Consider the following 18,876-nt stretch of genomic DNA (forward strand, 5'->3'; position numbering starts at 1 on the left):
TGAGCCACATTAAATTATCCAGGAGACATAAAAACAAATAGATAATTTTGATGAACAACCAGAATTTGCAGTTTTCCAATTCAATATGTGGAACGAAATAACCCTTTCGGCGAAATGACCTCTTCGGTGAAATGACCTCTTCGGCGAAACGACTTTCGGCGAAATGGCTTTCGGCGAAATGACCCGCTCCCTCGAAAATGAATGAATGCATTCAGGAAAAAGCTTTCTATTGGATTTTTCAATGAGTGTACATTTTAATTGAGCACAGATTTAATCCTATCAAAATAACTTTTTAACCAATCATTTCTTTTTTAAACATCTTTAGTTTCCTTGTAACTTGATGTGAGGTGGAATAACTGAATACTTTTTATTTATTTTTGTATTTTGAATAAACTGAAGGTTTTTTCTCAGTATATACCTTTTGCTTTTCTCATATAGAAAGGTTATGCAATCACAGTGAAAACCGACTTTCGAACCGAGGCCCGGAGGGCCGAGTGTCATATACCATTCGACTCAGTACTTAGCTCCTGAATTTCATGCGGATCCGACTTCCGGATCCGGAAATATAGGGTAAAGTGGGTTAAAATTGTATACCATCTCTGAAAATGGGGAAAAATCTTCGTTAGGAAACACTGCCGACCAACTACAGCGAGCCACGAGTACACGCCGTTAGAATCGCATAGTTAGCAGTTTTTACATTATAAAAGGTAGCTGAGCCACGCGCTCATCCTCTTTCTCTGCCGAGTGTTCGTAATAGCTAGTTAGTATCCGCTACTCCGGATTCATTAATAAAGTGTTTAATTTTAGTTTTTAAAAAGTTAACATTGCTGATCCGAACTCTAACTGGCGCAGCCGGTAGGATCTGTGTGATAGTGGTTTAAAACATATAACAGTGTTGTGCAAGTGATCATTTATTAGAAGAACTAACCGGTCACGCTAAGCAACGGTTGATTATCTACAAAAGCAGCGACACCGATTAGGACACAACTGTAAAAAAGATCCACCACGGAAACACGACCTACTCATTACTACGGATGCTAACACCAGTTTTCATATTGTAAGTACTTTATATCTATTTTATCGCACTCACAGTTTAAAATGGTAGAAACTCGGCAAACAACAGAGTTAGAGCAGCTCCGCCAACAAGTGGCCGAGCTTACAAAATTGGTGACCAATAGCACTAGTGTATACCACGTGCCGGATCCCATAAAACAATTATCGGAATTCTCCGGTAATAGAAGAGAACTTCTCATTTGGATCGACGAAATTGATCAAATTTATGAAACATTCGCGATCAAAGGCAGAAATGGTAGCCCAGACACCATGAATGCATATTACATTCAAGCCATTAAAAACAAAGTTAAAGGTGAAGCTCGAATCACCCTTAGCACCAACGGGAATCCAAATACGATTCCAGAAATAAAAAAAGTGTTGATGGAGCACTATGGCGACAAGCGCGATATCGCCACGAATTTGAATCACCTGTTCACGACAAAGAAGGGTGAGCGGTCCCACCAAAAATTCTACAATGACATGAAAGAGCTAGAGTCGAGAATAAAATCAAATTTATTACTTAATCCTATTTCCACCACAGAGCTTCTCGAAAAGATTACCGTGACTAAGTATCTGGATAATATCCAAGAACCACTGGCAAGCATAATCCGAAGTTCTAACCCCAAAAGTGTAGAAGACGTGTATCAGTCCGTTCTATTAAATCAAAACGCTGAAACACGCAAACCCACGACAAAACCGAAATCTTCTTTCCATTATAATAATAGCAATCAAAATGCAAACGGAGCAAAACTCACTTTCAAACCTCCACAGTACGATTCCAGTAAATCCTTTCATAAAAAACCATTCAAACCTAAAGCCACGCGAACAGAACAAAATAATAACGAAGCGCAAAAAGGTGCAATAGACGAAAAGAATGACAATGACGATGACGATAACGATGATTACGACAACGACGATGACGACGACGTTGAGGAGTCTAATTGCGCTCATGAAGAATGTGACGTAAATTTTCAACTGGTCAGACTAGACACAAGACCAGTCTAAACTTTATCCCGTACTTGCGGTTCCCGACTACGAAAGGCTATCTCAACTATCTGGTCGACACGGGAGCCAACAAATCATACATTAATCCCGAACACGTGGCTAAAGCGAAAAAAACCACCAACCCTGCAATAGTAACTAATAAGAACGGTAGATTCGTGCTAGACAGCGTAGTAAGTTTAAATCTTTTCCACGATTCATTTGAAGAGAAATTGCCGTATCACGTATTTCAGTTCCACAAATTTTTTGACGGCCTCATAGGTTACGAAAACCTAGCAAAAATGAAGGCAGTTATAGACACATCAAATCACTTTGTACAAATTGGCCATAAGAAATACCATTTCTCCAAATATTACCCATCCAATTTCAATTTCCACGAATGTAAAGAAATTTTTTTTGAGATCTCAACCACATCGAACGGTTCATTTTTGATCGAACAGGAGGTTAATCTTAGCTCTCAGGTTACTATAAACCCCGGCTTATATGAAGCCCGAGACAACAAAGCGACGGTTTTTCTGTCTAGGAATGGCAAAAAAGAAAACTTCAGCTTTGAGCCATTTAAAAACGATTCTTATTTACTAGAAAGCGAAAGCAATATAAGCAAACTAAATTTTCCAGCCAGTCATTTAAATAATGAGGAGATTCGCCTTCTAGCGAAAACCCTTAAGCCGTATAAAAAGGTATTTTTTAATGATAGGGAGAAGTTATCTTTCACACACGAAGTCAAGCACTCTATCAACACAACCAACAATAAACCTATTCATCAAAGAACGTACAAATATCCTTACCATCTCCGCGAAATCGTATCAGAACAAGTTCAGAAAATGTTGGACACAGGAATAATTCGGGAATCCTCATCCCAGTGGACTTCTCCAATTTGGGTCGTACCCAAAAAAGTCGACAATTCTGGTTTGAAAAAATACCGTATAGTCGTAGACTATCGGAAGTTAAATGAAGTTACACCCGCTGATAGGTATCCGATCCCGGAGATCAGCGAGATTTTAGATCGGCTTGGAAAAGCACAATATTTCACGGTGCTAGACCTTGCCAGTGGCTTCCACCAGATTGAGGTGGAACCAGACGATATCCCTAAGACCGCTTTTAACGTGGACAACGGGAAATATGAATTTATTCGTATGCCGTTCGGGCTGAAAAATGCGCCCGCAACTTTTCAAAGGTTAATGGACTCTGTACTGAGAAAACATCTCGGTATAAGATGCTTCGTTTATATGGATGATATAATCATCTTCTCATCTTCATTAGAACAGCACCTACAAGACATTTCAAAAGTTCTTCAAACCCTTCAAGACGCAAACTTAAAAATCCAATGCGACAAATCCGAATTTTTAAGAAAAGAGGTGGAATTTCTCGGTCACGTTGTAACAACCGAAGGAGTTAAACCCAATCCACGAAAGGTAGAGGCTGTGAAGAATTGGCCTCTTCCCAAAAACCCAAAAGAACTAAAATCATTCTTAGGTACGATAAGCTACTATAGACGATTTATACCACGGTTTGCCCATGTAGCCAAACCTCTCACTTCAAAATTAAGAGGAAACCCAAAATCGTTCGAGATAACGCCCGACTTCGAAGAGGCATTTGAAAAATTGAAAGAAATCATGTCTTCCGATCTCCTTCTAGCATACCCTGATTTCGACTTACCTTTTATTTTAACGACCGATGCCTCAAACGTGGCAATCGGTGCCGTTCTAGCCCAAGCTGTCGATGGAAAAGAAAGACCAATCGCCTTCCTCTCCCGCACATTATCAAAAGCCGAGGAAAAATATTCAGCTACTGCAAAGGAGCTCTTAGGCATTTATTTTGCGGCAAAGTCTTTTCGACCATATTTATACGGAAGAGAATTCAAGATCTACACCGATCATGAACCTCTTACGAAGGAGTTGAAATTGACCGACTCCACAGGAAGAGTTACCAGACAGAGACTCTACTTGGAACAATTTGATTTCAAAATAATTTATAAAAAAGGGAAACAAAACGTCGTTGCCGACGGTCTTTCTAGAATTCCTTCCTCAGAATTGAACTTAAACGAGGAACTGTGTAACGAATTGTTCGAAAATGATCCTGTGTATCACTCAGAAATTATTAACAAATATCCAGTTCAAATCATTATACGCAAATCTCATAGCCCTTCCAAAAGTCCGTACATAAATTGTATGATATTTCCCAATCACTTTAGACATATATTTCACAGACATGACTACACGAAAGACGACCTGACAGACCTACTTAAAAAATGTCTCGATCCAACAAAATCTAATGGAATCTTCGCCGAACCTGGAATTGCAAAAATGTGTGAAGACATAATTCGATCTCATTTTAAAAGAATAAAAATACAATTCTCAAATATTAAACTACCGGATCTAGTTTCATTTCAGGACCAACAGGATTTCATCAAGAGATGCCATAACTTCAACCACCGAAATTACAAGCTAACCTACGAGGAAACTCGCAAATCAGTATACTTTCCTGGAATGCTTGGAAAAATTAAATCCTTCATAAAAAACTGTGAAGATTGTAAATTTTCCAAGTATGAAAGAAAACCATTCAAAATTCCGATCACTCGAAGAGTTTACGAGAAACCTTTCGAAAATGTATTCATAGATGTTTACGTCAAAGAAACTGAAAAATTCCTTACTCTCGTGGACTCTTTTTCAAAATTCGCCCAAATATATAAAATCCGTAACGAAACGGCAGATGAGTTAATTGAAACCCTAGTCGAATATTTCAAAATTTTTGGAATCCCTAAAATGATCACCTGTGATCAAGCCAAAGGTTTTCATAACGCAAAATTTAAAGACTTCTTGGAAAAACAAAATATTTTTCTACATTTTGCCAGCTGCAGCAACAGCAATGGGATTATAGAACGCTTCCATAACACATTGCTCGAAATGTACTTGGCAAATAGAAGAAAGGTCGAAACCATGACATTGTACGAGGGCCTCTCTCTCGTTACAGCATTATATAACGAATCAAAGCACTCCGCTACAAATCTCTCACCACGAGAAATTATATATGGAACATCCACTTCATTAAACATTGACGAGATAAATCTGGCAAAGCAAAAAACAATCCAAACTGCCAAAGATAATATAAAAGTTTCGGCCGATAGTCACAACGCAAAGTTGGAAACTATGCGTTCTGATGAATTCAGAAAAATCAATAAGCCAAGGCAGAGCGAAGCCCTCTCCTTACGGACATCGCTACAGACTTGTAAAGATTGAGAGTCAGACAGACAAAACTATTACTGACGAAAAACAAATCAAGACTCATAAGAGAAACACAAAAACTCAAGACAGGTCCTTCTTCTAAATTTTCAGACTTTTCGCATGGATAAAGACGGGGACCACCGACATACAAATACACGACTTGACCAAAAACCCTCTGGCAATAATACCCCTAGGACCAGCACGACTTAGCAATAATTTTATAAGAATAATGCACCGGATTGATTTAGGTCTCATTCAGGACGCTATAGAGCGACTAAATTATCAGGTTCAAAAACAGACAGAAACAGAACAGTTAATGAGCTCACTATTAAACGCTAAAATAGAAACGTTAAACTCTTGTTTCCAGAAGTTGCAACCCCAGTCTAGAACTAAAAGATGGGAAACATTAGGTAAAATTTGGAAGTATGTGTCCGGCAGCCCGGACGCAGAAGATCTACGAATAATTAATAGAACTTCAAATTTACTAATAGATCAGAACAATAAACAAATCACTACCAATCACATCTTCGAAAATAGAATCAATAATATATCAAACAATATTGTAATGACACTTAGAAATTTTGATGTAACAGCTAAAGAAACACGCACTTATTTCGATTCATTGAACCTTCTGTTCAACATTGACGAGCTCATTAAACATTTAGAATACATAGAAGAAGCTATAGATTTGGCCAGGCAAAGTATTCCTAGCAGTCGGCTCATTAGCTACCAAGAGATGAAGACAGCAAAGCAGATCCTTCTTCGAAGCGGACTAGAAACAACAATCGTAGAAAATGTTCTGGACATCTCGAGCGCCTACGTCATGTACAGTAAAGAAACCATCATATACATACTGAAAATACCCAAAATAAAAAACGCGGAGTACACTATGAACTTCGTGGAATCAATAATTTCCAACCAAACAAGAATTCATCTAACATCAACCTATTACCTGAACGGTCCAATAGTATATAGTACAAAATCACAATGCCCCAAATACAAACACATTTATATCTGTCCAAGCTCACAACTGGAGCCAGTGGTAGAATGTGTGCAACAAATAATTAAAGGTGAAAACGCACAATGTCCTACAGAACGAGTGTACAACAGTAAAACCATCAGAAAAATCAACGAAGGAAATATACTGGTAAACGATGCGAATGTAGTGCTAACATCCAACTGCTCCAATCATCAACGAGAACTGAAAGGCACATTCCTCATACAATTTTCCAGTTGTATGCTAAAACTAGACGGGGAAGAGTTCTCCAACAGTAATCTAGAAATTTCGGCAAAGTCATTCATACCGACCACTGGAGTGAAGGTAAATTCCACCTTCGTTATAAACCGCATTCCATTAGAATACTTACAGGAACTTCATTTGGAACAACGAAAACATATCAATATTTTAAACCTGACCACAGAAAATCTCCACTGGAACCTCAAAACTTTTGGATGGTTATCATTTGGCGGCATATCATCTATATCTATAAGCCTAATCATATTCATTGCAGTATGGGCCCTCAAAGTAATCATCGCTCGCAGGTCAGCACTAGTAATTCTACAAGATGGGAACAGAGAAGATACGAGTTCAGCACATGCAACAACAGGCGGACATCCCGAGGTGCCATTCATACAACAGGAATAACACAGATTTGGAAACAGAACGCTGAGGACAGCTTTTCTTCAAAAAGGGGAGCCGTTAGGAAACACTGCCGACCAACTACAGCGAGCCACGAGTACACGCCGTTAGAATCGCATAGTTAGCAGTTTTTACATTATAAAAGGTAGCTGAGCCACGCGCTCATCCTCTTTCTCTGCCGAGTGTTCGTAATAGCTAGTTAGTATCCGCTACTCCGGATTCATAAATAAAGTGTTTAATTTTAGTTTTTAAAAAGTTAACATTGCTGATCCGAACTCTAACTCTTAAACAATTTTCTAAATCGACCTCAAATCTTTTCCAATTGATAGTTTTTATCAGTAGACGGTCAAACAAACCGATTTCGGTTATTCTTTTAAGAATCGAAGAAAATTATTTTGAAGAATACCACAGTATTATATATGATAGTTTGATTGATATGAGAAAGGCATCATTACACCACTAGGTGGATTAGAACAGGTTTTTTAATTTTGTTTTTCCTTGTTTAGCTTTCTAATGTTTTCAACCAAATATTCAGCATATTTAAAGTTTTCGTCATCTTCTCCTGGGCCACCATTTTTGTACATTTGAACGGCTGAAAGCAAAAATCGGCTAAGTGCAACTAAGTTTGGAAAACCCGTTTAAGTATTTTTGAATGCAAAAATCGTTTAAAAAATTGTTTTTGCAAGAATCGGACAGAAAAACTTTGAATGCAAAAACCGGTCAAAAACTTAACCGGTCCTTCCAAAACAAATGTATTTATCCGGTTTTTGCATTCAAAGTTTTTACTAACTGCCACTGTGGTAATGCAGCATAGATCAAATTGCCCGTAACAAACAAGCAAACCATGCTTCGTCCACTTCGACAGTTCCCGAATAACGACAATTTAATGAAGATGCGTGCGAAAAATCGTCCACCCTTTGTAACAATCGGTCTTGGGTCAAATTGGTCTCTCCATCCGGGCAAAGTAGGTGCACGGAACGACTGAAATTAGCTCTGCGCCTAATTCGTATTACTGTTTTTAAATTAGTTTATTTTAACAACAAAATTTCCAAAATAACTATGAAATTAGTTAAAATTGAGAATTTACTTTGCTGAAAAAACTCTTATTTTTAGAGAATGTGTTTAGTTAGCGAATATCCTGGACACAAACCAGCAATATTTCAATCCAACACGAAATTCTTATTGACAACTAATTTTATTTTTAAAATCAGAAAACTTGTTTTTATTTATTTATTACCATTATTACTGAAGGACAGCACAAAGAAAACAGAAATTAAATTTGTTTTATCAACAAGTTTATTAGCCAAAAATTCATGAGAAGTGTCAAAGCAAAACAATCCATTAAAAACCTAAAAAGGACAGTCGTGTTGAAACTGCTTGCAAATTGTTTCGATGTTTTTCGCATGTATTACGATATATTCATATATAAATTTCTAAACCGATATGTAAAAATGACGTAAACTCTTAGTGGAAAATGTATTTTTGTGTGCATTTGAAGTGATTGTGCGTAATAATGTTTTTACGCGTTGCACTCTAATTGTATATGTCAAATGATGTTTTTTGTATCTTCCAATCTTCCGGGCTACGCCGTCCGGTGTACTATTTGTGATCGGTTTTTGTTTTCCGAGTGCTTAGTGAGAGAGTCGATATCGCAAAGTCGAATGAAGAAAACAGCGATTTAAAAGAAAAAAAATCAAAGAGATGTTTATGTTTCGTTTATGTCTTTTTCTCCAATACAACATCGTATTTATACCTGCCAATATAGAAAAGATAACCGCGACTGGAATTTTTGTCGGCAGTAGTGTGCCATCTAGTGGTTAGTTATCATTACGGTCTTTACGTTTTTTCGATGACAGTGCGCCATATAGCTGCAAATTGCAGAAACCAATTCAACCATTTATGTTGGTTGAAAACAACGTTTTATTTCTTTAATTCAACTAAAAAATTAGTTGGTTGGAAATGATGTGTGTCTTAGCTAAGAAATGACAGCACGTTTAATTGGTGAATTCAACTAAAAAATAGTCATTTCAACAAATATTTTATTATTATTAAGGGAATGAGAATTAAAAAATCAAAATTAGCAAAAGTAAGATTTTTTTTAGTTGTCTCAAAAAATAACTAACTACAATCAGAAAATCAACTAATTTTTTCGCCAAAATACAGATTTTGGTCTTTCCGTGTGGTTTTCCTTTTTGCGCGAATCCAGTATTCGGTTCTGGAGTCAAGGTTTGATGAATTTAATATACTAAAACTGCCCATGTGACTCACATGGAAAATGGTAACAAATGTGAAATTTCGGCATGTATTAATTCATCATATGTAACAATTAACCCATGATGAAGAGAAAAAAAAATCCGACTTTCATGGCCTTATTTTACTCAATATACTTTAGTTTGAAATGATAACAAACCTACTTTACTATTTCCCAATGGTACCAGTCGAAACACTGGCCTCGAAAAACTGCTGAACTTTTCGATTGCTATCCAGCCAGCAAAAATTAGGGGAACTTTCTCATTCGGTTTGCTCAGAGACGGAACTACTTCTTCTTCGAAACCCCTGCTCATAGAAACCTACTTCACCGTCATCGAAATACGTCTGTCTCGAACCGATAAGGAAATGCAATTATTCTAATCTCGATATCTGTCAATATATGCAAGTACATGTGCGCATATTTGCTAAGGTGGAATGACCCTCTCAGCATTCTACTCAGCATTTGTCGAAATTGGTGCTCGAATCCTTACGAAGGCACCTATTGAAATGTCTTTTTCTTGAATACAGGGAAGCAAGCAACGGAGACATCTATTTCCCCTTGTTATATACTGTTTAATTAAATGCTCTTTCTGGGTGCTCTTCTGCATATTTAATTTATTATTTCTACTCACTTTCACTGTGCGTGCCAGGACCAGTCTTAACCGTTTGGTTTGAGGAGAAAAAAAAATCCCTCCAACATTTTCCTGCCGAACGGAAGACATATGCGACGGGCATATTTAAATTATCTTTACTACTACCAACACTTCTGGTTACCATGGTTACTATCGAAATAGGGACTAATTCGTATTCAGGATAGCAAAGATTTCGTTTCGCTGTTGGTTGTCTGTGGCAACGGACGGTTGTTTGGAAAGGTGTGCCAAACCCAACGCTTGCTAAGACCATGGCTACCTTATTAAATCATTCTAATGAACCATTCTATAAATCAGAGAACTCACCAAAGCCGATGTGGAGCTTCCGCGCAGTTATCAAACCGTGAAATTATCTGCTCCTCGTGTTTTGTTTCCAACCAACACAGAAGCCTCTTATGGAAGCCTTCCTTGCAAGCAGCACGGGGTGTACGAATGCTCCCCGAAATAATGTCTGCAGTCGTAATTGAGACATAACACCCCTTGCACCATACATCATGTGAATAGGATCCTGTGCCTTTGGTGCTCCGACTTCGAAGGAAGTAGCAGCAGCAGCAGCAGACACGGAAAACACGTTTGGAGCTCTTCACACCGTTGCGTTCGGGGTGGTGCTGTTTGCTGTCTCCACCCTGGCCTTGGAATCGGGAAGCTGGAACGAGCGGGCGTCGTTGAAAAGGAGATGATAGTTTGGGAACCGTCTGGCTAATCAACCCGCTTGACTAATAACGAAACGCAAACGGTCATTTGCCAGATGTCGGGCTGTCGGAGGGTAATTTTCAGTTGAAATTCGGAGTATGATGAAACAGTCCGGATGGTTCGGTCTCACTTGTTCAAATTTGGTTCTTTAAAATTAAAACATCTAAAAAAATGCTATAGTGCCCAAAAAGTACTAACAAATTTGATATTAAACAATTCTAATGGCAGAAATGGCAAAATTCTGGCACGACCTCCTTTGATTTGCATGAAACTTTTCGTGTGTGACAAAATAGTATTTTTCACTGATTTTTTCCATTAAAGACTAATTTTTGAAAGGGGCGTATGTGTTTTAAGACACATTATTTTTAAACAATTATAACTCAAAATCTACAGATTCCACAAACATTGTGTCTAAGAAGAAGCTGTAAGTAATCAATAGAAATTTAAAACATCTGTTTTAATCCACCTAGTTATGTAATGATGCCTTTCTCATATCAATCATACTATCATTTATAATACTGTGGTATTCTTCAAAATAATTTTCTGCGATTCTTGAAAGAATCACCCAAATCGATTTGTTTGACTACTACTACTACTACTAAACTATCATTTGGAGAAGATTTGAGGTCGATTTTGAAATTTTTTTACGGTTTTGCAATGTAATCAGTTAGACGATTAATGATGGCCATCGTAGGTGTGAGTTGAACAAATCAAATTATAGAACGATTTTTATAGCATGCTGAAGTTCGTTCAGTCGAATCGGGTAAATTCTCAAGGATGGATTGAAAACCATTAGTTGTGAGATTCTATGCATTGACACGAACGATAAGCAGGATAATGGTACAATCACACCTCATGTTCACACCGCTATAACAGAAGAATTGCACATTCCATTCATATAAAACTTTCTGATATGCATTCTCAACAACGAACTCCACCATTCGATAATTGTAGGTGGAGTACTAAGCAAAATGATGAGGTATCAACTAATGAGACGAATGTTGATACAACCAATAAACGAATGCAGTGTTTGAATAAACAGAAGGTTTCTCGCATCTAAACTTTTACCTTCTACCAGAGGAGTCGAACTTAGCGATGCGAATCATCCGAGCCTCTGATATGTCTGTAATCTACTAAATCATTACTAAGTCCTAAATAAAAAGTAAAAAAAAGTGTTATTGCTAAAATTGCTTGTTATTGCTACTTTTTCTTCTTCACTTTTTTCCCATATGTCGAAACCATTAGTTTGAGAGAGATCTACAATCGCTGTTCGATGCACTGACTCAAAAGGTGATATGGTGATCGGTGCATTCGCTTATTTTTGCGTAACAAAAGCTTTTAACATATTCACAATATTTTTTTTATGAATTCGTTGCAGCAGAGTAATCAGTAAAATGATGGAAGAATACATTACATGAACAGCATAAAACGTTTGACAATTCTGCTCTCTGTGTGTGTACCTAATGTTCTCTGGTATGCGTGGACCGATCTGCAAATATTGTTTTTTGTTCTAAAGCTTACATTTATGCGGAGGTTTTAGGCTATATTACATAAGCAAAATCCTTCAGGAAAGTGGAGAGAATCTAGAAAAATGTTATGCATCGACGTGGAAATTTTCCACTCAATGCATGCTAGATCTACGATGATTGTTTGGCGCCTATCGAGTTATGCAATGCTGCTGCCCGCTGGAGAGCAAAATATGAACACTAGATTATTATGAAAATCGTTTGGCGCCAAACGAGCTAATTTGTGTTCAAATTTTATTGATTCACGTGTTTCTTTATTTCGAACCACACACGGAACGACCGAAATCAGCATTTTCGCGAAAAATTTAGTTGATTTGCTGATTTTAGTTAGTTATTTTTTGAGACAACTAAAAAAATCTTACTTTTGCAAATTTAGATTTTTTATTCTCATTCCCTTAATAATAATAAAATATTTGTTGAAATGACTATTTTTTTTAGTTGAATTCACAAATTAAACGTGCTGTCATTTCTTAGCTAAGGCACATTTCATTTCCATTCAACTAATTTTTTAGTTGAATCAAGGAAATAAAATGTTGTTTTCAACCAATATGAATGGTTGAATTGGCTTCTGCAATCTGCAGCTATATGGCGCCCTGTCACCGAAACGGTAACACCGTAATGACTACTAGCCACTAGATGGCACACTGCTGCCGAAAAAATTTCAGACGCGGTTGTCTTTTCTATATTGGCAGGTATAAATACGATGTTGTATTTAAGAAAAAGACATAAACGAAACATAAACATCTTTTTGAATTTTTTTCTTCTAAATCACTGTTTTCTTCATTCTCGCTGAAAACTTTTAGCACTCGGAAAACAAAAACCGAATACAAGTAGTACACCGGACGGACAGCTCGGAAGGTTTGAAGATACAAAAAAAACTTCATCACAATTAGAGTGAAACATTCGAAATTCACCTCACTGTTCCGCGTAAAAACATTATTACGCACAATCGCTTTAAGTTCGCACACATTTTGAATAAATGCGATTTCCAATAACAGTTTACGACATTTTTACATATTGGTTTAGAAATTTAAATAAAGATATATCGAACACTTGCGAAAAACATCTAAACAATTTTCAAGCAGTTTCAATAAGACTCTCCTTTTTAGCTTTTTAATGGATTGTTTTGCTTTGACACTTCTCATGAGTTTTTGGCCAATAAACTTGTTAATAATACCCATTTCAGTTTTGTTTTCTTTGTGCTGTCCTTCAGTAATGATGGTGATAGATAAATAGAAACAAATTTTCTGATTTTAATAACAAAATTAGTTGTCAATGAGAATTTCGTGTTGGATTGAAATATTGCTGGTTTGTGTCCAGGATATTCACCAACTAAACACATTCTCTAAAAATAAGAGTTTTTTCAGCAAAGTAAATTCTCAATTTTAACCAATTTTATAGTTATTTTGGAAATTTTGTTGTTAAAATCAACTAATTCAAAAACAGTAATACGAATTAGACGCAGAGCTAATTCCGGTCGTTCCGTGCATGTTCAATTAGGTGTGAGCGCCAAATGAACAGCATACAGGTTTCCATTTTTCGATATGTAAATTGTGTTCAATGCCGTCAATTCAAATTAAATAAAAAAGAAAGTGATTGACGCGAGCACGTTATTGTTTTAAAATGATTCTCGATAATGATCCGACCGGTATAAGAAGAAAAGGCTCGCAGCGGGCAAGATGGATCGATCAAATTGAGGACGAATTGCGGACCCTTCGCAGCTACCGAGGCTGGCGACGAACAGCCATGAACCGAGTTGAATGGAGACGCCTCCTGTATACAGCAGAGACCCGCGTGGTCTACGACTGAAATAGTAAGAGTAAGTTTATATGTTTTTTCGGCTTAAATTCTACATAAGCAGCCCGAAAAATGAAATTAGCATCACCAGCATCACCCAAATAAAACTGTTATAAATAGTACATTCAATTGATAAATGAAATAAATTTGGTGTGAAATGCGAATATAATTTGGAAGGGTGACGGCACTCCCGTTCATCGCAACTCCAGTAGTCATTTCATATGCGAAAACTTATTGTCAGAGTGAGGTCTGCTATCTCTGTTCGATAGATTGACTTTCAGGGTAAGTTGAAAATAGGTGTTCGCGTCGCTATAACAGTAGTACTGAACAATTTTCGAACTATTTCTGTCAAATCCATTCACCTTCAGCATCAATAATGGCTTGACACCTTGGGAGATTTTGTGCGAATTTTTCTCAAAATTACCTCCAAATTTTGGAAAATGTTTCAAATTTCAAGTGCGGTTATTCATTTGAGTTCAAACGTCTTCAATTGGCCCAGACACGATCCAAATTATATCAACCCGTTCGAGATGTTTTCGGGCATGTTTTTCTCTAAACATCGGCTTTTGTTGAGTACTTCGACTTTTCAAATTATTTGCGTTTATGTGGCTATGAACAGTTCCGTACAATATACTATAACAAACATTTTCTGCTGCTTTTACGGACATCATCGATAGAAGTGGGAAAACCGACACTGACATTTTTCACCTCCTTGAAATGAAAAATTGCTGAGACTCATTTTATCATTCAACTTCATTGATCGCGAACAATCATGACCACACTCTTCTGAACCGACTTTTACACAGGTCGTTTGATTATTCTGATTTCGTAAGTGTTCGAAATAATTTCCATCCAAAGATAATTTTTCAGCGGTGCGAAGTTCGCCTGCATAGCTGTAGGTACAGAAATAAGGGGCACAAGTGCAGAACGCACAGGAACAAGTGTGGAAGGTACAGGAACAGGTACAAAAAGTGAAAAATATACAGAAAATACAGACATGAGAGAAACAAATATTGGAAATACTGGAACAAGTGCAGAGAAGACAGAAACATGTAGAGAAAGCACAGGGAAATACAGAGTACTGAAACAGGTACAGAAAGTACAGAAACAGATACATAAAATTCAGAAACAAGAGCAGAAAGAACAGGAACAGGTTCAGAAACTACAACAATAAGTATAGAAAATACAGAACCAAGTGCAGAAAAAAAGTTCAAAGTTAAAAGGTTGATGCAAATGTCATCGAGGGAACGATTCCAATGATACCCACTGACATGTCATTCAAATTCAACGTCATTCTCCCATCCGTTTAGCTTTCATATTACCGTCAATAGAGCACAAGTGTAATCATAAGGAGTTTGTGTCATGAAGTTTGAGTTTTTACATGGAAAATTGTATGTTGCCTGTTCGCGTGTTGGCAAACCATCGGTTCGACATACTTTTACCAAAAATGGAGAAACAAAAAATGTTTTTTATCGCAGAGCCGTTATTCTCAACCTGTGGTCCGCGATATAAAAAGGCTCCGTTCTATTGACAGTAACCATTAAAATTGATTGAAAGAAGTATTGATTTATTTACATCTAATCTAATATTATTGCGCTACGAAGTGTGCAGGGGTTTGCTAGTATATAAAACCGATGGTTTACCGAAACGCAAACAGGCAGCGTACAATTTACCATCCGAAAAAACTCTAAATTCACGCTACAGACTCATAACGATTATTGACGGTAATAGAAAAGTTAAACGGATGAGAAAATGACGTTCAAATTGAAATGGCATAGCAGTTGGAATCGTTGGAATGCGGGGAATGAAAACTTTTTTTTCTTCTAATTTGCCATTCAAAATTGTTGTCTCGACAACATTTGCGATTAACTTTTGAAGTTTTAACGTTTTTCTGTATTTATTCCTCTATTGTCTGCACTTTATCTTGTACTCTGTGTGCTTGTTTCTGTAATTTGTGTGTTTGTTCCTGAACTTTCTGTGCTTGTTTCAAAATTTGTTCCTGTATGTTCTGTACCAACTCACGTTTTTTTCTGTATTTGGTCCTGTAACTTCTGTACTTATATCTGTACCATCTGCACATTCTGTACCTTTTTCTGCACTCAATTGTGCCAGGACTTCCTATACTTGTTTCTCTCATTTCTGTACTTGGTTTTGTACTTTCGGCATTTGTTCCTGTACCTTCTTTATTATTTCCTGAACTTAGCTTCTGTACTTGTTCCTTTTATTTCTGTATCTGTAGCTGTCCCTGTGAATTTCTTACAGCTCAAAAATTATCTTTGGGTGGAAATTATTTCGAATACTCTTAAATTAGAATAATCGAACGACCCTCATGATTGCTCGAGATTAGTGAATGGTAGTAGAATGGTGGAGTGTTCTGTAAAAATGAATCATCTGACAATTGTTTTCGATTCGATCTCAACATTTTTCCCCAAATCAGGTACACACCCCAAGTAGCAATTCGCAACTAGTTCTGATACGACAAAGTCCAAACTATGTTGCAACAAGAGCACGAACATGTTTTTTATGTTATACTGGTTAAAACAAGGTGACAGCAGTGTTTCTTTATAACGTAAACATTAAACTAACTATCATTTGTAAGTTATCGTTACTTGATTCTAACATATCTTTAATCACAGCTATGCTTTTAGGTACTAGTTGAAAAAAGGTTTATTTTCCGTTGCGAAACCATTATAAATACATAAGCGTATATGTAAATCGTTACTGTGAATTGATGTAGTAATAACTTAGATATTATAAGATTATAACATATAATATCTTCATTGATTCAGATAGTTATCGGTAGGTTTTCCCAACGTTATGATAACGAAAATGCAAACAAAACAACCTTTCTTGGCTTGAATATGGCGAACACAAAGTGTATGAAACGTAAATAAAACCAGGATATTACTTTTTTCAAAACTACTTTTTGCCGAAAATAGTGAAAGGAAGAATAGTCAATTTTGTTCTATGCAAATAATATAGGGATTGAAAATCGATTGTGATAATATTATAATTCTCATGATATATGAATTTAAAATGATGAGAAATCGCGCTACTTGGAATAATTTTGAACATTCCGAACTTAGGGTTATTTTGTTGTTTATTTTTTATATCTTTATAAACAGATTTTGATTGAAGGCGCATAAAAAACAGTTAAGTAAAATTGAATTCCGCTCGACAATTTTTGGATCGTTGTGAAATTTGTACCTTGTATCAAGTTTGTGACTTAAAGTACTCTTCTGTTTTACCTTTTTTACCTTTTTTTATATATATAAAAAATAGGTATAGAATTCGCTCAAACTTTCGAAAAATTTTCCGAGGCCCGGAGGGCCGAATGTCACATACCAATCGATTCAGCTCGACGAACTGAGCAAATGTCTGTGTGTGTGTGTATGTGTGTGTGTGTCTGTATGTGTGTTGTCAACTAAGAGGTCGAGATCTCAGAGATGGCTGGACCGATTTTGATAAAACTAGTCGCAAATGAAAGGTCTCCCCGTCACCCAGAACGCTATTGAATGGTTTTGAGATCGGATGTTTACTTTTTGAGTTATACGAAGTTTTATGTCAAAATTTTCAGTTTTTTGACAGTATCTGTCACATTTGACCTTGAAAACAGAATATGTTTCCAGACTTAGATTTCGCTCGGTAATACTTATCCAACAAGCCATAGATTGTTAAAATCCGTCCATTTTTAACGGAGATATCGATATTTTTGTGTAAGCCTTATTCCAGTAGAAGGAATTTTGAGCGCTGTATGAAAAAGCAATGTTTGGGAGCAACGTGAAACACGATTTTTTATACTGTTACATATAATTGTTTTTAAGTACCAAAAAGACTGTGTACAGCATCCTTTTTTATGACAATTTGCCTCGGACCAATTTTAGCACGGTTCATTTTTGGCAACATAATCGTTCGAATATGGCATATGTAAACCAAATGATGGCAGCATTTTCCAGTTGAAAGCAATTCCATAATTATATTGATTTAAACTACTTACAGCAATAAATGCTGGAAGAACATATCATCCATATACCATTCGAATCAGTTCGTCGAGATCAGCAAATGCGTGTGTGACAAATAATTTCACTCAATTTTCTCGGAGATGGTTAAACCGTTTTCTACAAACTCAGATTCATATGAAAAGTCGTATACTCCCAAACAAGGTTCCTGAATTACGTTTGGATCCGACTTCTGATTGCGGAACCACAGGATGATATGAGAAACGAAATTAAAATAATGCAATTAATTTTTTTCGTAGATGGCTGAACCGATCCAAGATTCAAATGAAATCTAAGAATCATCTATGATTCAAATGAGAGGTCTTAAAATCTTATAAAACCTCCTAATTTTTAGTCAGATCCGACTTCTGGTTTAGAAAATGCAGGGTGATTAGTATAAAAATGTCCATTTCACATAAATTAATCAGGTTTATCGGGTTTGCAGATTTGGATAGTCGATTACCAAATAAATTTATTTCAGTTTGAGCGGTATTCGTTTTTGGATTCGGAATGTACCCCCAAATTTTAATTCGCACTACAATTTCTCAAAGATGTCTACACACTCCTCAGGTGAATTTAACTGATTTCGGCTACACCGATTTTAGAATTCCGGTTCCAGTATCGAATCGATTCTCAAAGCTCAATCATTTTCCCAGAAAAGACCAAATCGAACTTCAAAAACAAATATTACAGGACTTAAGGTCCCATACAAAATTGGTGAATTTTATCCGATTCTGGAATTACAGATGATGAGTTTATAAATTTCATTTTTTTCGAATCATTTTGGGCTATGCTAATTCCTGAATACCGGCTCTGGAGGTACCATAAATAATGACGAAAAACTCTAAAGTGGAACTAACTTCGACATCTCATGGAATGTTCAATCGATTGTCGCACGCTAAGATTGAAATTCGATATGTTTTGCAGTTTCGGCATTACAGGGTAATGAGTGATTAAAATCTCAATTTGCCGTTTAAAACGACGATAATTAAAATAATGTCATGAGAAATAAAACACCTAAGAATATCCATGCAAAAACACATG

At 36.5% G+C, this 18,876-nt stretch overlaps 1 protein-coding gene and 1 long non-coding RNA gene across 4 annotated transcripts in view; both read left to right on the plus strand.

Annotated features, from left to right (window-relative positions):
- LOC131432043 (uncharacterized) overlaps positions 1 to 18,876 on the plus strand; it is a 90,179-nt gene that overhangs the window by 46,503 nt on the left and 24,800 nt on the right. The gene's annotated exons all lie outside the window — the stretch shown is intronic.
- LOC131432042 (uncharacterized) lies at positions 5,509 to 7,108 on the plus strand. The gene is made up of 2 exons (XM_058598083.1): positions 5,509 to 6,600; positions 6,701 to 7,108. Exons 1-2 carry the CDS (start codon positions 5,509 to 5,511, stop codon positions 6,767 to 6,769), a joined length of 1,161 nt encoding a protein of 386 aa, XP_058454066.1. The 3' UTR covers positions 6,770 to 7,108.

This window comes from Malaya genurostris, chromosome 2, assembly GCF_030247185.1.
Source record: "Malaya genurostris strain Urasoe2022 chromosome 2, Malgen_1.1, whole genome shotgun sequence".
Taxonomy (NCBI): domain Eukaryota; kingdom Metazoa; phylum Arthropoda; class Insecta; order Diptera; family Culicidae; genus Malaya; species Malaya genurostris.